General features: G+C 41.3%; 1 protein-coding gene across 2 annotated transcripts in view; it reads left to right on the forward strand.

Moving 5' to 3' along the window:
* Nucleotides 1-21,302, forward strand: part of slc8a3 (solute carrier family 8 member 3) — a 131,914-nt gene that overhangs the window by 4,684 nt on the left and 105,928 nt on the right. For both annotated transcript variants that reach the window (XM_007561885.2, XM_007561887.2), the window contains exon 2: nt 1,543-3,409. In XM_007561885.2, the coding sequence (XP_007561947.1) occupies nt 1,629-3,409 (1,781 nt within the window). In that variant the 5' untranslated portion in view covers nt 1,543-1,628. The remainder of the gene's footprint in view (nt 1-1,542; nt 3,410-21,302) is intronic.

Consider the following 21,302-nt stretch of genomic DNA (forward strand, 5'->3'; position numbering starts at 1 on the left):
TGGCACCACTAAAAAAAAATTTAAATAAAGATTGACATTGCTCTAAAAAGATAATATGTGATGCAGTGTTGGAGTGTTTCCCAAAGTATCCAATGCTTCAGCCCGGTATCTGGACACAGGGATGCATTTTTAAGGTACAAAGTTGAGTTTAAATGCAGATTTAGGTCAACTAAAGCAAAGAGAAACAAGTGTCAGACTAGTAAAAACCAAAATCCTCTACTAATTTCAGGACAGAATGGTTGCCTGCAATACTTTGTACTTTGTAAACTTAAACTGAGACTTCACAGTCTGTGAGCCCCAGGGATCCTGAAGTGCCGTGGAGGGCATGGAGAGTTCAGACTGTCCAGAAACACTAAATAATCAGCCATAACTGAGGTGATAGTCTTTGCAATAAATCCCAGCGTGTATTAAGTTCAGGATGGTCACTTGTTCATTACTCTCCCCCTTGCCTCAGCAAGGGGGAGAGTAAGAAGACTTAAGACTTAAAGAAGACTTAAGTCTTTACCATTAAGGGTCTAAGAAGTGCATTAGATGCTTTGATTGAGCTTTTATGAATTTGGACGTCTGAACTGAAAGGCTGCTTTCTATCGTTGTGTTAAGTTTCAGTGAGTTTTTTGATGAGCTTTTGTGTTTCTGCTTGTCACGCTCTCACAGTTGAGATAGTTCTTCATTCAGTAGCATTGCTGAGTGAGTCATTTTCTTCTGACCCGAGTGCTTTCCCAGAGATTTCAAACAATCTGCACCCTGGATGCGCATACATAACTTCAGTTAAACTTTGTTTACCAAATATTGCTTTGAGGTCCAAAAAAATTGTGTGTGAAGATCTTCATTTTCTACCTCACTGGTAACCTCTAGTATTATAATCAAGACTGAAATCACAATGGAAACAACATAACTGTCATTATTTAGGAAACATAGGAAAGGTGTAGACGTAGGGTGTCTGGTCAGATGTGACCGGTGTTAAGATTTTCAGCCTACAAGCAAAACTGTTGGTGTCACTCTCAACACACACACCAATAGTGAAACACAATGGTGGCAGTATCATTGACACAACACAGAAGTTTTGTCAGAATTGAAGGGAAGATGGATGGAGCTAAATACAGGCCAATACTGAAAGAAAACCTAAGTCTCAAGCTGTTAAGATAGCTTGAAGGCTTGAGACTTAGGTTTGTCTCACAACTGGACATCAAGCCTAAACACACAGCAAGAGCTGCAATGGAACGGTTGAAATCAAAGCCTTTTCATGTGTTAGTGCCTTCGCCAAAATCTAATTAAGAATCTGTGGCAATACTAGAGAATTCCTGCTCACTGTCACTCTCCATTCACTCTGAATTCAGTCAATAAATGCACTCTGCATTCCAAGTATGTGTGCAGGTCTGTAATCATTATTAATTACAAATCCAACAAGAATCCAACGTGGTGATATTGTTTCGTCGTAATTGTCTTTGAATATTGTTACTATTGTGATGCTGAACACGTTGCATTTCCGTCAAAAAGCTGCAAAATAACCATCGTGTATTTTCTGTTGTTTCTCTTTGGCAGGTGGTGGGTGGAAGAAAGCACAGCCCAGTGCTGGATCCCAGAGGGACTGTTCGTGTTGCAAGGCCCCTTAAGACGAAGAAGGGTGCATGGAGGGTTCAAGGCCTCTAAAACCAGGGACATCAGCCTGCCTCTGGTTGGGGCTGGTCTCTGTGGCCGTAGCTTTCCTTTGTACAGAGGCCCGGACTACTCCGAGCCCTTTACTCAGCCCCAACAATGCCACCTGCAAGGGCAACTCAAAATGTCAAACAGGGATCATCCTCCCCATCTGGTATCCCGAGGATCCGTCCATGGGAGACAAGATTGCTCGGGTCATCGTCTATTTTGTGGCCATGATCTACATGTTTCTTGGTGTGTCCATCATTGCCGACCGTTTCATGGCAGCCATTGAGGTCATCACCTCCCAAGAAAGAGAAATTGTCATCAAAAGGCCCAACGGGGAAACGACGACGACCACAATTCGGGTGTGGAATGAAACAGTTTCCAACCTTACTCTCATGGCCTTGGGCTCATCTGCCCCCGAGATTCTGCTCTCTGTGATTGAAGTTTGCGGACATGAGTTCAAATCTGGTGAACTTGGTCCATCGACAATTGTTGGCAGTGCAGCCTTCAATATGTTTGTCATCATTGGCCTCTGTGTGTCCGTCATTCCCCAAGGTGAAGTGCGCAAGGTCAAACACCTGAGAGTTTTCTTTGTCACAGCAGGCTGGAGTATCTTTGCTTACATCTGGCTCTACATGATCCTGGCTGTTTTTTCTCCAAATGTAGTCCAGGTCTGGGAAGGCCTGGTCACACTATCCTTTTTTCCCATATGCGTCCTACTCGCCTGGGTAGCAGACAGACGACTGCTCTTCTACAAGTTTATGCATAAGAAATATCGCACTGACAAACACAGGGGTGTTATTATTGAGACGGAAACAGAACGCTCCAAAGGGATTGAGATGGACGGCAAGATGGTCAACTCTCACTTTATGGATGGAAGTGCAACCAGTAATCTGATTGGTTTGATTGAGAGCAAAGAAGTAGATGAGTCCCGTCGGGATATGATTCGTATCTTAAAGGACCTAAAGCAGAAGCACCCAGAGAAAGATCTTGATCAGCTGGTTGAGATGGCTAATTACTACGCTCTCTCACATCAGCAAAAGAGCCGTGCCTTCTACCGTATCCAGGCCACTCGAATGATGACAGGCGCTGGGAATATCCTGAAGAAACACGTAGCAGAACAAGCAAAGAAGAGCACCAGTGTGCAAGAGGTGCACGTGGAGGAACCCGAAGAGTACGTGTCTCGGATAGCATTTGAGCCTGCTGCCTACCAGTGCCTTGAGAACTGCGGTGCTGCCATCCTGACTGTCACTAGAAAAGGTGGCGACATCAACAAGACGATCTACGTGGATTATAAAACAGAAGACGGCTCGGCTAATGCTGGAGCAGACTACGAGTTCACAGAGGGCATGGTGGTGTTCAAACCAGGGGAGATAATCAAAGAAATAAGCATTGGCATCATAGACGATGACATCTTTGAAGAGGACGAGCACTTCTTTGTGCGTCTCAATAATCTTCGGGTCTTGGAAACTGAAGACGAGGTGTTGTCTGCCAACAGCCTCCCATACCCAAAGGCCATCCTAGGATTCCCCACTGTAGCTACAGTGACTATTCTGGATGACGATCATTCAGGCATTTTCACGTTTGAGAGTGGCTCAGTTCACATCAGTGAGAGCATCGGCATTATGGAAGTGAAAGTGCTGAGGACTTCTGGAGCAAGGGGAACTGTCATTGTGCCTTATCGCACAGTGGAGGGACTTGCCAAAGGTGGAGGGGAGGACTTTGAAGACACCTACGGAGAACTTGAGTTCAAAAACGACGAGACCTGGTAAGAAGAATCCTCTTGTGTTTGGAGCAGTTGGTTTTCTATTAAGTTTTATTGGCTGATGTTCATTGGTCAGTGGCTGATTATCACAGATCAAGGCTTCTAGATCAAAAATACAATGTGTTTTGGACTCATAATTAAATAACATAACTTGAGAATTATTTCTTCGACAATTTTAATTTCTATTTTATATTGCATTTAAACATGCATAAGGTTTAAGCTTCAGTGCTCTTTAGCAGTCTGCTGGAAACGGCACTTTGTTTTGCTCCAAAGGCTCAGCTCATTCTTTGACATACAATACAAATCTTACCTATTTATATGGCATTTCTACTCACCACTTTGTGAATTTTGACTCCCCGTTTTTCTCTCGTTAGTTAGACAGCAAACACACTCATCTGACGATTGTTTTTTCTGTGTGGAGAGTTTTCCTCTCATCAGACAGCTTTGGCAGCAACCGTCTGTTTTTCATGTGCTGGAGATTCCACGCAAGCGTGGAAACAGGAAGTCCTGAAGTAAACCCTCTCTTTGCCCTTCAACTCCCTGCTGCTTTGTTTTCTCCATCCCTGGAGTTTTGCACGTTTCCCTTTTTCCCCATGTTCTCTTCATGCCTTGTCAACTTCCTCTGACAAAAAAAAAAGTAGAGCGGATGGATAGAAGCTGAGTTAGAAGAGAGATTCACTTCCAAGGTCAAAGGTCTGGCTTTGATTTATATAATCAGTGTGTGACAGTGTTTTGCGTTTGATGGTGGATGGTGTTGAAATGAATTATGACATGTGAAGGCTTAATTTCTTCTGAGCGGAGCCATCAATAAAAATGCTGTGATTGGTAATGATGTCTTACGTAAAGCGGGTATGTTATGTAGTCTTGTCAGCTTTACCATCTGTCTATAATGCTGGACTACAACAAACAGGGTCATGCAACATTTGGTAGTGTTAAAATGATCGTAGCAAACTGTGCTGTGGCATAGAGAGCGTTTGTCAATTGGACAACATTCCAGCACATTACGATTCTGGCGTCTCTGGAATGCACCTTCGCAGGCACTCGTGTTGTACATGTTGACCTACAGCCACTTAGCCACAGAGACAAGTGTCTGCTGTTCCCCCATTCTCTACCAAATGGACCTAACTGGCAGAGACTGGGCTGCAGTGTGAGGGCTGAGACAGCCCCGGAGAACAATGGCAGGGGGATGAGTGTTGGGTGATCAGCATGCTCCAGGGACCTGCTGAGCACTCTGGATTTTACTTGATTTATGTGGAAGAGGCTTTTGGGTTGGACCTGAAGGCTGCTGAGGGAATACAGGGAGGAGATGTGGTGATGCAGTTGTGATGATGATGGTTTATCGATCTGCTTGCTGTGTTGCATATCGTGCTGAACGTTAGAGTCTCACATCGTGCCGCACTCCTCTACCGAGGGGATGTAAATCCAAGAAAAGAAAAAAAAGGCGTACTGTAATTGGTTAACTCTGAGAGATCTTGAATATAATCAGACTGCATAATAATTTGCTGGATATTTAGGGGGAGAAAAAAAATGACGAAATTACAGAGCGCTATTGAGGAACACTTGTCTTTCCTTAGAAAAGCGGTGTAGTTAATAACCAATGTGTTCAGTGGCAGGGCTACTTATTAGCAGAGAAAGCGATAACATCTCTCTCTGGACTCGGCTGCTGTGCATCACAATGAATAAGTTCGTATCAATTTTGACACAAATGAGAATGTCTTAAAATATCTTTTGTTTAAATATCGACTGTTACAAATGAATTATTTTGAAAACCATGTTACACGTTACAGATAAAACCTTTATTTCTAATAACACAATGTTCCTATGAATTATCTTTGTAATTTTTTGCATACCACTTGATGAAGTTGTGCTAGCTGTTTTCCCAATCTTTCTACATACTTCAGGCTCAGATGTACTGCTGGTTCGGTCCATTTACGACCCAGTTCTGGCATGAACATCACCATTGTTCCTGTCTTACTTCTACTTCCTTCAGCAGCTTTCACTCAGCTTCTCTTAAACAGTAGGTGTCTCTATAAATAAAATCAGCCTGTTGTATTGATTCAACAGAAGCTGCATCGATGCAGAGGTTAATCCAGTAAAAAAATTAAAACAAATCGACTGAAGACAATTCAACTAATTAGTCTGAATAGCTTGAGTAAATAGAAACTGAACATTTCAAATGATGATGTCATTTATTAAGAGGAAAAGCTATTCAAATCGTGAATTAGCTCTGATTAATCGTATTTTTGGGGCTGAGGTTCAAGGTTACCGTAAAAATCAAGGAATGACCAAAAAGACCCAATCTGACAAAGTGAGACTAAAATAAATCAAAAAGCAACACATTGCCCTCCAATCTAAAGAATTGTCATAACGGATTAAAAACAGTCATTGANGTAAAAATCAAGGAATGACCAAAAAGACCCAATCTGACAAAGTGAGACTAAAATAAATCAAAAAGCAACACATTGCCCTCCAATCTAAAGAATTGTCATAACGGATTAAAAACAGTCATTGAGGTTCTCACTGCAAAGAAATACAAGGCCTAATAACCAAAGTTACTATGGGGACAATATTCTTAAACAAGGAACTATCATGCCAAAAAAAACAAACTCATATTAAGCAAAAAATAAACACAAACTATTGAATAAATGTGATGCAATATAAATCAAAATATGGTGGAACTAATTCAGTTTAATTCCTAACAAAATGAAACTGTATCTCTGCAATCCACCTAGAAGACCGGATCTGTATTTGAGCTTCCAACATTTCCAACAATCTTAAATTGTAAAAAAAAAAAAAAGAAAGAAAAAAGAAAAAAAGAGAGCGAATGATCTCTTTTTTTTCCCCAATAAAAAAAGCTGCCAAAGAGTACCACTTTATCCACAATCATGCCAAAAGTTTGACAGGAACATTTCCAAAATATTCATTTTCTCAGGGAAAAGGAATATTTAGAAAATTCACAGAAGACAAAATTACCTCGTTGGTTCTTCTGCAACCTAAAACCCTCTCCTCAGAGTCATTTTTCTCTCTCTGTGGGACAAAAAGATTGTTATAAAACGTGTTTGCCTCCGCTGCCCTACATTCATATTTAACCAGGGAAATGTTATATTTTCTCTTGCCAGAAGGAGTTCCTCTGTTACAAGGTTAAAACAGTTCTTGGTGTGAAGCCATCGTAGTGAGTAGATGAAGGCAGAGCGCGGCGTGTGTGAGAAGAGGCCGAGTGTTTAATCCCCTTCAGCACACAATCACACAATGCTCTCTATCTGGTTCCCTTTAGCACCTCATTTTGCTGGTTCTTTTGCTATCGACCACATATAAGACTGCAAAAGGGTTGTGTGTATTTGTATGCAGTTTACATAAATGTCTGTTTTCAGTAGTTTAGTTAATTGTTGCTTTTGTACTTTAGGTGATTGGATCTTTGTGTAAGCTGGTATTTTATTCCTCCATATTTTTATACTCGTCTCATAACACGGCCCATGCAAAGGCAAGATGATACCACACAATCATATTCAATAAATCACATATTATTGAAAACTTCATTTACCTCATTAACATTAAAGATTAATTACACGCAGAATGATGTTTTCCAGCATTTATTTTGTTAACTGTGATGATTTTCCACTTACAGATAATGAAAAATATGACATTTAGGATTAACATATTACATCAGACCATAAAAAAACATATTTTAATGCAGAAATGTGGGCTTAATAAAAAGAATGTCTGTTTCGGGAACAAAATATTATTTTCAAACGGCACTTTTAATCTGTGAATCTCATCAGAACACATATTTTAAGTTATTACATATGACCGAAGGCACATTTTTGCATCCATTCAGCTGGTGTGCTAATATTTTAGTAGAAAATTGCATTCCGTCATCGAACACATGCTTCAGAGTTGCTTTGACTCTTTCATACATGTTTAAGGAATCCTTGCATCTCCCGTGGCAACTATTCAGGGGTGCTTAAGAACTTGTTTATTTAATGAGTTGCCTAGCGGCAGTAGCAAATAGCGTTAGGCTACGTTCACACTGCAGCCTGAAGTGACCCAATAACGATTTTTTGCAGTGGTCGTTCACACATCCTGTATAGTTCTCCAGTGTGAACTGCAAATGACCTGAAAGTGTGGTGTCACACACAGAGCACGTGCTTAGTGTGCGGAAGTAAACATGGACGCTAACGGTGGAGCATAGCTTACGATTTTAAAGTTGTTGTCCGACCGGAGCAGCATATAAACAAATTAATCCTCGTTATAGTCCATCATGGTTGTTGTTATTCTTCCCGTTTGCGTATCAGGACACAGAATAGTAACGTTTGTCGAGTATCAGTGACGTTCAGGTCGAATGAATGCGACCTGGACGTCAGGTCACATTTGAACCGGATACGTATCGGATACCCAAAGTGGCCCGGGTCGCATTCGAAAAGAATCTGACCTGTGTTGTTCAGAAATTAAAAGATCAGATACAGGTCGAATTACGTCAAGAATTCGGAATTGGGTCACTACAGGCTGCAGTGTGAACGCAGTCTTAGCCTGGTGGAACGGCGCCGATGTTGGACTACACCTCTCCTAAAACGGATATAAATGGCATCAAGAATGAACGCTGTCGCGACAACGTGCTGAAGGCGGAGTGTCCGAAAGCGTAGGAGCATCTTAAAGAGACCAAGGCCAATTTCACGGTGTCTACTATGGACAGTGAATTTTCTTTCTAAATGTTTTTCATATATGTAGCAGTAGTCATTTGGCTGTGCTGTAAAATAACCCTATGTCCTGGAAAATATACAATGTAAAATAACGCCTTTAATGATTTCTCACTGGGTTGTACCCCTGTTTGGTATGAAAACAATAAAATGCCAACAAATTAAAATTCCTGGTGGTGGTTTCGCCGCTAAGTCCACATAAAGAAAGATAATGATAATTAAATGCCTCTCCTCCCTTTAGTGGCTCATAGAAGCAGGATTAAGTGTTGCTAATGGGGACGGTGCCTCGCCATACATTCTCAAAGGATTCATATTCTCCTACAGGTGAGACGGTGTGCAGCCCAGAGATAGCTTTGTTAATAAAATAAAGTTAATTTTTTTTGGGGGGGAGCGCTGTGGATGGGGGAGGAGGGGTTTAGTCTTTGTGATGACTCCGATTAACATTTAGGCCTCCTGAGAAAACTATCTCCAGGCTGGGAGCTGCCTGTGTAAAGCTGCAGAGAATATTGAAGTAATAAAGGTTGCCAGGTTGTGTTTCCTTATTGAGCCGGAGAAGATAACACAGCTGAGAAGCTCCATCCCTGGAGAGGCCGATGTTTAACTAAGCGCTGATGGATTCATAAACAAATGAGTGGTGCGCGGCAGACGGACCAGAATCACCCGGAGTATTCGTGGTCGTAAGGGGGAACGAATCTTCCTGTGCATTCACATGCAACCTTTAAAGATTTATAATTGCGCCGACGATAAAACGCACGATTTTTGACCTTTTGTAGGCGCCGAAGTCTTTTCCTGAAATGTTTCCTTGGGTATCTGTGTAATGTGTAAGGCGCTACCTCCTCCTGGCATCATGACTGACAGGACACATGTTTACTCTGATCCTCGTCCTCCTGAGCGAGGCAGCTTTCCCCCCAGCCAGCACTTTTCCATATATCCCAGAATGGACCCACGGGGCTTACCTTACCCGCCTGCAGCCGGTCCCCTGACACCGCCTGGATCGTCTTCAGCTCAGCTTATCATATTCGCGGCTGCTGCTTTCTGTTGTTTCATTAAGGCTATAGCCTTATAGTCTCTGGTCTCTCTGAAATGATGTGTTTCTGATTTTGGTTGTCGTGTTTTGTTTTGGTTTGTTTTGTTTTTTTCTGTAATTTCTTGGAATTGTTTCAGTAGTATTATTCAGTTTTCTTCGTCATAGTTTGAATGTAGTTGAAATAAAAGGGATTTCTAGTATTTTCAGTAAGAATATTCAGAATTACGTACAAACCCATCTGGTTGTTTCTGGGTTTTGAACTTTGGTTTCTGCAAATTATTGTTGCACTGATTCCAGTTTCTCTTTAAGAACTATAATAGAAAAAATATTTATTCACATTATTTCTGTCAGGATTTGTTTGATGACCTGAAACATAAAAAAACAACAAATAAGAAAAACCACTAAGAGGAAAAATTACTATAATGGAAACATTGATTTTTGTAAAAAAAAAAAAAAATCACTGGGATAAGCCCGGCTCAGAGTGAATGTTGTGATCGCCCCGGGCCTGAAACCCGAGCCCAGCGCGGTATCAGATATGGTTCTTGAATTAGTGTCTGCCAGTCTGTGAGTACACAGTGCAGGCATTCTGATGCTGCCTTCAATCATGTTCCTGCTTTATGCCAGAAGATTTCTATTTTTAACTCGCTGATATCTGTAGGTTGTCCATAACCTTTGGGATACTTCATGAGACACCAAAGACAAATTAAGATTAATGACGACGAACAACAAAACGGCTCAGCTATCGACGCGATCTGTGTGTAACAGCCATCCTGCAATGCTTGGCATTGGATGAAGAAGAGCAGACTATCACAGAACCTTACAACTAAAAGCAATTTTTGAGAGTAAAGTAAGACGAAGTACTCAACAAAAGACACACACACAATAAAAAAAACAACAGGAAAGTTGTTTTTCCTGTTGTGGCCCTGGAGTGTTGAGTACATGCACTGAGAGAACAAGAAAAATCCAGTCCAGATTCCAGCCGGTGATCTGCTCTGAGGAATCAGCACAGCCAAGAACCAACAGGAATATCAAACCTACAGGACCGACGGGGTCTCAAGGTTGCCCCTGGCGATATTAGATTTGAAACAGCAGCAAATCTGTCCTTAATAGCCGGCTTTATGTAGCCATAAAAAGCGTTGCCAACAAAGAAGGGAAGGAGAAGCAAGTGGCTTCTTTAAATTTTGTGGCCCTGGAGTGTTGATGACTTAACAGTAATCATTGGAGAGTCTTCCCCAATCGCATATCTACAAATGTTTCTGTGGAACTTCACTCCGAAAATATTTGCGGACTTTTTTGTTGAGTATATCTAAAATAATTTTAGAAGGAAAATATGGTGGGAAGATGAAGAAGTGAAGAAAAGTGCTACTTGACATGCTATTGGCTGGCGTTTTCAAAGCAGCCAATCCAGCAGCCCTATTCATTTTCCTGGGCACCGATTGGCTGTAACCTGAAGAGCAAAGACAGGGAGCACTGTGGTAGTGCTAAGACAAGTTTCCACCCTGCAAATGAATACATATTGAGATTTACCATAGACATAAATACGTAGACGCCTCATGGAGCAGGCCGGCCCGTTGCTGCGATACGTAACAGCGTCCGCCATATTGAATGTGGAATATGTGCCAGTAAGGTAATACAACTGAATGGACCGAACTTTATAAAGTGCCGTTTTACAAAGTATTTTAAGTTAATTCCTGTCATTGACACATTTTCTCACACACATTAATATTTTTGGCAATCAAAGAAATGACTAAAGACAGAGTTTCTAACTTTGGATGTGATTAATTGCTTTGGGGCATTTCTGAATAAAGAGCACAATGTTTTTATTTGATAGAAATGATTCTGATCATTTTTATATTGAAATTGATAAACAGACACACATTTACAGTGTTTTATTAAAGAATATAATTCCATAATTAAATAATACATTTAACATTTCAAGACACAAATAATTTTCCTGTATTTATTTTTTATACGTTATTGAGAAATGACTTTTGATTTATAAATCAGTCATTGTTAAACATTAAACTACATATTTTTCTTACTTTTTTCCAAAGAATAAATATTTGTTACAGTATGTCAACTCTGCTATTGACAGCAAGGAGTGAAAATAATCCTAACAGTAAATTATTTTTATTTCATTATATAAGCTACATTAATACACTAATACTTCAGATTGAGATATTTAAAAATACACAAAAAGTGAAAGAATAAAACATTTATTTATTATACTGGGAACACTGGTCACAGGCAGGGCTTCAGTCTGCTGGTCACACTGGGAGAACTCAATGACTTCTGAGACGTCCTGGTTCACAGGCTGAAGCCAAGGATAAAAGAGAAATTATCCAAAAGTGTAATAGAAAATACATATGATATGTTTCGTATATATTTCCTTCACATTCAGAAATACATTTTCAGCATGTTGGGCTCTGACTCGTAGCATCTTTATAGCTAAATACCGACATGGTGAAGCTGAACTGGAAACAGACTGAAGAACAGCAGCTCCAGCTCTGATCCTGACTGATCTTTCCTCACTAAATCCTCTGGTTTTTAATTAACTTCTCCTCTAACAGTGGTTTTTCATCACCTCTCTCTCATTAGAAAACAGTATGAAAACATTAGCTGCTAAGCTAACAATCAGCGGTTATTTCGGGCCAATTTAGCTACATAGGAAATATTTTCCGGTTGTTTAAAAGCGAATTTCTGGCGGCAAAGTCAAGTAATTCTGATCTTTCATCCTTACCTGGGGAAGGTAATCCTAATGAATCCAGTTTGTTTCGTAAAACGGTTGAAACAAGTCCACACAGCACAGGACTTAAGGAGCTCCGATCGCTCTGCTGCCACATAGAAGATGGCGGACACTTTTACGTAGGACTCAGCGCTCCATGAGGCGTCTACGTATTGATGTCTATGGAGATTTACTTGGTGTTTGTCCTATTAAATTAATTAATTTTCATAATTGGTCAACATAAACGCAGCCGGAGTGTTCCTTGTCTCAGCTTTGTACTGCAGTCGATTAGGTTTCCGTCCATGTCAGGAGACGTATAAATAAAACATTTGCTTTTGAGAAATGGACAGTCTGGTCGCGGTCAATGTGGGTCACCGCTCCCATTTCGTCCGCCTCTCGCCACGGCGGCAGTCCGTGCAGCCCTTCCTGCCCGCGCCACTAATTCCAGCATCTGCATAAGTTGATAAAGATCAGTCCTGCTCCGTGGCACCTTCCTGCATGCACAGTGCAGCGGCTTTTAAAAGCACAAATCAATACGGCTCCGCAATGAACGGAGCCGTTAATCCAAAATGCTGCGGGAGGCGGCAGTGGCGCCGCACTTCCCCGCTCCTGTCTTTTCCCGTCTTCCACAGACAAAGAAACGTTAAAAGCACATGAAAGAGCAAGATGTTTCTGTAAATTTTTTAAAGCAGTCAGCTGATTTCAATGTGAGAATCTTGCTGCCGGCGCTGGATGTCTGGCCAATGTACAAGTGAGCAACTCTGAAGGCAGATGGAAGCAGTAAAGCTGAAGGAATGAATTCAAATCAGGGTTTTTTTTCTCCCCCCATCATGGAAGTCTGTAAACCTCCATTCCTCCCCAACACATCCTACCTATTCTTGCAATAATCTGCATATAAATAGTATCTCTAATTAGGGTATATTGTATTTTCAGGACTATTTACAGTGCAAATACGCATCTTAAATATTTGATCCGGTGTTAAATAATTCTAGGTGGTTTTTATTGTGACTATCAGATATAATGTGACATTTTTATGCAGCAGCAATTTCTGTTTTCAAGTTTTTACAAAGTGTTTTCACTTGTTTGTTTTAGATTTCCTCAAAACATTTTTTTTTCTCGGCATTTATGTTAAATTTTGTCTGTACTTAAGCATTCTAAGGGTATGGTAGGTAGAATAAAGGAAGAAAAAAGAAGCCAAAAAAAGGAGAGATTAATCTCAGAGATTTTCTAGAAAAAAATTTGGAAGTTTCTGAGTTTGAAAAGTTGAACATTTTTGACTTTTGAAAGTCAGAAATGTCCTTGTTTTTTCTGAGATGAATCTCAAAGTTTTTGGCAGAAATCTATTCCACATTTTCTTCTGTCTACGTGATGTTGTAGTACTTTGACTTGACCACTCCAAACTAATTATGTTTTCTTCAACAATTTTACCAAAAATGTTTAAGTCTACAGGAATTAATCTGCAGTACAATGAATGTTTTCTCCTTGCGGCTCTGAAATCGCTCTGGTCTCCTGTTGTTCTGGTGGATGAAGTCGTGAGTCCTGTTGTCAGGAAACGTGAGAAAACCTCTGCAGTTGCCTAGAATCTATTTTTGGATTTCTTTGTACTTCTTCAGTTAACAAGCTTCCTTGGACATCTCCTCTGTTTGTCTTCCCACACAGTCTGTTTGACTATCGGCTGATGTAGTCCAGATAGTTTCAGAAATTGCATTGTACTGAGTCTTTGTTGAATTATTTCACAATATCCGACCATATTTCTTCTAAAATGCCACATAAAAACCTCATATGGATGTTCGCATCGACATCGAGAACTTCATCTTCTGAATGCTGCCGTGTTTAAAAACCAGACTAATATTTAGTAGAGGCAACAATAAATATATCCTTCCTTTTACATAAGATTATTTTAGGTTGAAATGCAAAGGTTCTACATAGCTTCTATTTTTGATAAAAGGGGATATTGAGGTCGGAAAAAACAAAAAGACTCAGTAGTTTCTTATGATTTGTTTAGATGGAAATCCAAAAGGTTGGGGTGAGAGGGGAGTAGTGATCTGAAGGTTTGTTTCTTGCTTTGATTAGGACAGTAGGCTCATCCTGTCTGCAGCCCTCCATCCCTGCAGCAGCAGGGCTCGTTCTCTGCTCCCTGAACAGATATTTGCTGTGATCTCACTCCAGTTTTCCTGTGTAGACTTTCCACACGTCCCACAGCGGCCCCTCTTCCCCTCCTCTCCTGTCGGAGTGTGTCGGGCCGGGGCCCAGCATGCTCTGCCTGCAGCTCGGGGGACCTCCTTTAGGGAGGAACTTACTTTTCCAATAATATTCCCCGGGTGCTGCAGCAGAAAATGCGCCAGAATGCATCAATGGTTTCCTCACCTTATCCCCCCTTCACACACACACACACACACACACACACACACACACACACACACACACTGCATCCTGCCTCTCCACATCCACTCTCAACTGCCTGGAAGTGCAGAAGCAGGAGTGACCTCGGCATCAGCTGTTTGAAGGGAAATATGGCTGATCTGTGGTTTAAGTTGAGACGAAGGCGTTTCTGCGGCACCAGCAGGACTTCTGGAAGGATGTTTGTTGTGTTTATTTACAGCCAGGGATCTCTGCTTTAGCTTCAGCCGGGGACTCTGAAGATATTTTTACAACAAGGCAGAACATGGACAGTTCTTCAACGTGGAAGAGGTGAAGCAAGTTGTGTGATTTCATGTGTGATCTGTAGACTCTTTATTTTAACTTTTTTTGGGGGGGTGGGATTGTATTTTTTTGAAAATAAATTCTTACATTTGTTCATTCAAACTGGTTTATGTTTGTATCCCCATGCTAGTTTAACAGGATAAAGTTCTGCCGGTGATCGACTTTGGAAATGCACAGATCGGAGATGTCTGGCCAATTTCTGGCCACCGATTTTTTATTTTATTTTTTATTTTTTTGAAGGTTCTGGCCTCGTCAGTTTTACATGGTTTGATTTCTCTATAGGACGACGAATAGCAAACTTTTTCTACATTCAGGATATTTTTGAAAAATAAAAATACAGCCAAGTAAAAAAAAAAAAAGAAAGAAAAACTGATCAAAATTTCTGAGACGTCTCTCTCTGCATCACTGAAAACACAGAAACGCATTAAAATCCTCCAGATTATCTGACGGGGGTATTTATAAAAGTAAAAATAAAAGCTGGGATGCAAGAATCGACATTTTTTAACATCTCATTCCCGTATGTACAACAGGGCAGATATGAATTGGACAAGTGACAGTGATGGTTATGCAGCGCAAGATTGATGCAGATTCTTTTCTACATAATCCAGATGTTAATCTCAGATCGGTGCATCTCTACATGTGCTTCCTCAGATTTCATTTTTGGAAAACCTCACTGTTACTCAAATCTGCTGGATCTTCTTCCATCAGGAACAACTTCCACACAGAAAGGTGTCGTCATCCGTACCACCTGTCTGTGCGCGTGTACGGTGCGCTCACTAACAGCAAAAAAAACTGTCGTATTTTTACTTTTCCGACCCGCTGGTCAAAGGTCAACTTCTCTAAATCGAGCTTTCTGAAAAGAAATCCAACAGAATGGAGAATCTTTTCCTCCACGTTCGAGTCTTAGTTTCTCTTCCGTCATCGGTCGGGACACGCGCTCATTAACGAACGGAAGCGAATTGTAATTACATGGGCGAGTGGGTTTGACCACGTTATGGAAATTGCGATTCCTAATGAGGATTTTGTAACTCTGTGCATGGTGTTAATCTGGTAGAGGGGGAAACCCAACTTTGCTGCTCAAAAATGGCGGTTTCCGGTGGTCACGCGCAATCGGAGCGTCCACGACTGGTTATCCTGTAAATCTGCAGGATCCGTCGCCGTCGGTTCATAAAGAGAGAGGGGGGACGGAAACAGGAAGGATGCCGCGTTCCTGCTAATCCCCGTGCTCAAGCGGAAGATCGTGAATGTCTTGGTGCGAGCAGAGATAAAATCTCAGGATGATCACGTTGACCTCAAACTCTGACCGCCGCCTGCCGGTGTGCGTCTCTTCCACGGAGCGAGAAACGCCCCGAAACGGAGCTGAGAAATCGGAGGCCAGCCGACTTCCTCCACACATCAGAGACCGGTTCACACAGACGCAGCTTCAGATCCACTCCTCGCCGCTTTTCCATTTTCTCCACACATTCCGTCAGACATCTGATCCCGTCCTCGGCAGTTTAGCCTTTTCATCTAGTTTTCCTTTTTAATCCCTTTTGTTTCCCTGTGGATTTCGAGGTCTTTCCTGCCGAGTCGATGTTTCAGTTCTTCGTTTCATTCATGTCTTCTAACGGTAGTCTCTTTGCTTTGCCTACTCACAGATGAGACGTAGTTTTTTTTTTTTTTTTAACTGCGCTCTCACCAAACACGATCACACTCACAGGCGTCTGTGCGCTTCAGTGTTTTCAGAAAGAAGCCGATTGTTCCTCTGCGTGCTCCTCTTCTTGACTTATATTTTCATCGCTTGTCGACTGCTTCATAGCTTCCTTTTTTTATTTTAGTTTTTTCCCTTCTTTTCTTGGAGATGTTTTTATCATCTTCTGTTTTGTGGCTTGCGCTCTCTGTGATTTTACCAGTTTTCTTTGTCTGCGCTTGTCCCCAACTTTCCAAGCAAAACTCAAAAGGTAGAAAACGTTTCACAACCAAATTCTAAAGGTAAAATTTTGTTTTAACAAATCATCTTCAAAGAGAACAAAAATAAGTTACTTAATTCTAAAAACAAAAATGTGAATAAAGTGAGAAGAACTTGTGGATTTTATTGTGCCACACAAACCACAAACTTTTTCCCCGTTTTGTCACATTACACCCTACAAATGCTGTTCTACTTGATCAACTTTATGCTCACAAACAACACTTGACGTTGGCTCAAACTGTACGTTTCAAGCTTTTCCAGAATAAAATGATCTTGTCTGAGCTTGTGCTCAATTTTCTGTTTACTGTAGTGGCAAAACTCAAACTTTGCTGTAATTTTAGAGATTTCATGTGCGAGAGCAACACAAAGAAAAGCAGAATTGTGAATTGGAAGGAAAAGATTGTGTCCAAAAAAAAAAAAAAAAAACAACCTCCCCCTCCCCCCACATCATTCAGGTGAAGGAAAAAGCTACGGTAAACTTTTGTTTGGCTTTTGTAAAGCAGCAAATAGTTGGATAGTCAGATGAAACCGAAACCACACATACAGCATCCTGTGTAAAACATGGTGGTGTCAGCGTCATGCTGTGGGGAAAGAATATAATTGAGGCACTTTTGCTGAAACAAACCACTACCCAATGCTGCATCAACGCAGATCCTGTGTTTTTTTTAATCTGGGACAGAAAAGCTGGTTGGGAACATGTACTGTGGTAAATACTGGGGGAAAAAAACTTTTAGAGTGGTTCAGTCAAAGTCTGAACCCAAATGTAATTGAAAATCTGAGGCAAGTTGAAAATTGCTGTTCTTCATCTAATCAGACTGAAACCGAGCCATTCTGAAGAAAAATAAAGCCTCTACACAGGGACCTGCAGCTGTAACTGAAACATAAATGCACTCCACACTTTTCAGACAGAAGTTATTCAACTTAAACTTTCCTTCCCTTTCGCAAACTCTGTCGCGGTCCTCCAAATGGACTGAAAACGAAACAGTTTGAGCTTCTTCAGGCTGAGTGAGCGGAGGCTTTTCAGAAGCTCTCCGTCTGGCCGCGCGCTCCGCTCTGGATGTGGGTGGCGTGCGGAAAAGCTGCAGAGAGTCCGTTTGGGCAACAAGCATGTCTGTGCTGCTCCTCTGGGGTCCGGAGATGGGTAAAGCTGTCATGTCGAGGGAGCTGCTGAAAGATGAAGAGGTTACGCTTTTGGGATCACAGCTCTGCTGAGGCCTGTGGGACCTGGCTTTCTGTACGACGCTCAGTATAATCTCCTGTAGCGTCCTCCCCTTTTATTTCCCTCTCTCCGTGTTCCCCAGTCATGTTGGGAACACGCGCTGCCGGCTCCCTCCCGCCTGCCTGCTGCACTTCACCCCCACCAATCTTTGCACTCTTCCCCTCGGTTTTATCTTTCCAAACTCATTTTCAGTGTGGGCTTTTCAGCCTCGCTTCTGTTTTTCTGCACTTGTCTCCAACTTTTTTCTTTTTTTTAAATCTGAGCTTTAATTTATCTTCATGTGCATCTTTCTGATTATTTTCCATTTCTTCTCACCATCGTATTTATTATTTATGCTCAGCAATATCTGCAGTCCCTTCATTTTGGCCTACTTCTGTCTCACCATCTGTTTTTTTTTTTTTTAGAGCTTTTCAGGCCAGCTTCACTCTGAGTGTCAGTACAGCAGAGAGACGGGTGACAAAATGTTATAATCTGTATTCAGTCTGTTAAAACACAACATCGTGGTATTTATGTAAAGAAACGTATAAGAAGATAACATTTCCTCAATCATGCTGCTAGAATCACTACGTCTTGATTTTTGTTTGTCTATTTATCGTTAGTTTGATCTTAATTTAAAGACACGACTGAAAATGTAGGAAACAAACCCACCAGTGTCGTCAGTAAATTTGATGGGTCGTGCTTTTCTTGTTTGTATTTTTTATGCCGACGTTTCCAAACTGTTGAGTTCATCCTCTTGGTACGGGATGGAAAACTTACAAGAAGGAGCCTTTTTTCAGCCAGCTGGCCAGCAGTCTGCAGCAACAACCAGAACTCTGAATTACTCTATGCTTCCCATACTAACATTGTTTGCTTTTGTGCATGTGTGCAACGGGACTCCAGATTACTGTTTTTTTATCATGGCACTTTATCTAAAACATAATGAAAGAAAATGCAGCTTGGGAAGCAGAAATGGTCTCTAAAGCAGAATCTGTTAATAACGATCTGGAATCCTGATTTTTTGACTAATTAGAGTTTCATGGAGGACTATGAAATACGTTTAGCATCGGTATCAAAGATTCCCTTTGAAGGGTTTTCTCTGAAAACCCACGGGACTTTGAAAGTGAACTTTCAAATGTAGATTTGAAGCCACGTCCTTTCATTTACGGCTAAATTTCTTAATTGTGGTTGAAATCATGGGTTAAAATTTTCTTTAATCCCCATGTCTCTTTTTCTGTTGAAGTTATTCAGTAGTAAAATAAGAGAAGATAATCCCGTTGACGTGTGCCATGTCAGTTCAAGCTGTTCTCAGCCGCCTCATTGGCTGGTTATTTATAGCAAACAACCTTCAGGTTTCGTGTTTAAGGAAATAAGTAGGAAGTTATTCCTGGATGCAAGCTCCCCTCGCATCCAAAAAAAACAAACAAAAAAAAAAAAAACAGAAGCCATTTGGCTTCCTGCAACATTTGTGGCATCTGTCATGTTAGATTTCATCCACCTCTGTGCAGCAGCTCTTTAACATGCCACCAGCTGAAGCAGCAACAGGGAGGAGGCGGGAGGGTGGAGGGGAGGTGGTGGTGAAGTGAAACATGCAGGGAGCCAGAGGAGATGGAGACGGATAAAGAGGGAGGGAGAGACGGCATCAGAGGGAACAAGGTGCAGAAAGATAATAATGGAGACATGAAATGGAAGGCAGAGAGAAGGAGGAAGTGTGGAGCGTGTTTGAAAAAAAAAAAGAAAAGAAAAGAAAAGGGAGAGGGGAAAACAGCACCTGGGGCAGACAGGAGGAAATGAGAGGAAAAGACAGGGACAAGACAGGGTGAGGGGATGGAGGAGAGAAAATGAGCGCTGAGCCCCCAGATTTCTTTCGCAGCGTCTCTTTGCAAATTTGATGAGGCCTCACCAGGTGTGGGAAAGAAGGAGGAGGAGATAGAAGAAGAAGAAGAAGAAGAAGGCAGCGGCTGGTTACTGTAAATGGGACTAACTTTCCTCACGACAAGCGTCGATTGCTTCGGCCAGATGTGTGAAAAACTGCAGCACTGGAGGAGGCGAGACAGGAAAGCCCAGATCTTGATGTGGGATCGACGTTCGGCCGATCGCATGCATGGAAACGTCGCAGTCCAGTTTCCTCCTCGTCGTACTCAGACACACACCCGGCGACGGGTGGAGGACAGTTGGGTTTTTGATTGATAACACACAGAAACCACGTCCTGACAGAAGGGATCATTTAGCTTAATCATCCAGGTACATCACGCTAGTTGCTATAGCTACGGTGCCAGTACAGTACTGCCACATGCTTTAGTACATTTGATTAGCTTTCCTGTGTCTTATCTACACAAAGTAGTTGAAGGAAAAAGGTTTTACAAAGGTTTTCATTAATAAAAACCTGAAAAGTGTGGCATGCATTTATATTAGTTTTCCTTACTTGGATATGCTAAGCTAAATAATTTACATTTGCTTTCTACTTAAGTGTCCAACTTAATCTCAGTCGATCCATTAAATAAATTAGAATATTAATGAAAAGTTCATTTATTTCAATAACTTCATCTCATTGTGTTGATTAATTAGACATAAGCTGATATTTTAACGGCTTTATTTCTCATAATTATGATATTTAAAATGGTATGAAATATTCAACCCGACCCGGCCTGTGCCCTTAGAAATTGTGTCTGACCCTGATCCAACCCCAATGATTCATTTTAATCATAGACCCAAACCCAACATTTTATTTTAATTCAGATTTTACTGCTTTCGTTTTTAGACCACCATTTGAGCAAGTCTTGTAAATTCTCCCATTTTTTAGCTGTTGTCTAATGTCTTCTGGCTCCATTTTGTCACTTGTTGTGACAGCAGGGTGAGTCAGGTGGAAATCCTCTGGGATGTGTGATTGATAGGAGCGGAGCAGGGCGGGGCTGAGTGCGCATTGTGCTGCTCTTGTCAAAGAACTTCTGCACTCTTTCCTCAACAGGTTAAGCTACCGACTCCTCTATTTAGACTATAGTAAGTAGATTAACACGACTTTATATTGTGCATTCTTGTTTAGTTTTCTCCATGCTGTTTGTACTGTAGGCTTATTAAACGCGCCCAAATTTCAGGTTGGGTCTGGTTCATTATACATCTAAACTCTACCTTCCTGAAGGTCACTTAACCCCTAACATTACAGCCTGACCTTTAATGAAATGGTTTAGATCAAGATGCATTCATGTGTTAAGATGGTCAAGTCAAAGACCAGTCCGAAATTCAATTGAGGATCTAAGTCAAGACTCAAAAATTGTTGTCCATCTACTTTGTATGTTGAGAAACATTTCCAAATACTTTTGTGGTAATGGGTAGTTCTACATACCCCACATGCCTCAAGGGGTATGTGGATCCACGCCACACTTTTCAGATTTGAAGCTGTAAAAGATGAAGAACACTGTCATGTTAGTTGATCTGCAACGTAAAAGCCTAATAAAACGTGAAAATTTGCAGTTATAATGGAAGTAAATATAGAGAAGCTGCAGAGGCACGGATACTTCTGAAAGGCAAAGCGCCTCAAAGATGTGACAGCGCCTGACGTCTCACAAAACGACCTTCATTTCTTAACGTTTCTGGAAAACACGTT

Source organism: Poecilia formosa, unplaced genomic scaffold (assembly GCF_000485575.1).
Source record: "Poecilia formosa unplaced genomic scaffold, Poecilia_formosa-5.1.2 Scaffold131, whole genome shotgun sequence".
Classification (NCBI taxonomy): Eukaryota; Metazoa; Chordata; class Actinopteri; order Cyprinodontiformes; family Poeciliidae; genus Poecilia; species Poecilia formosa.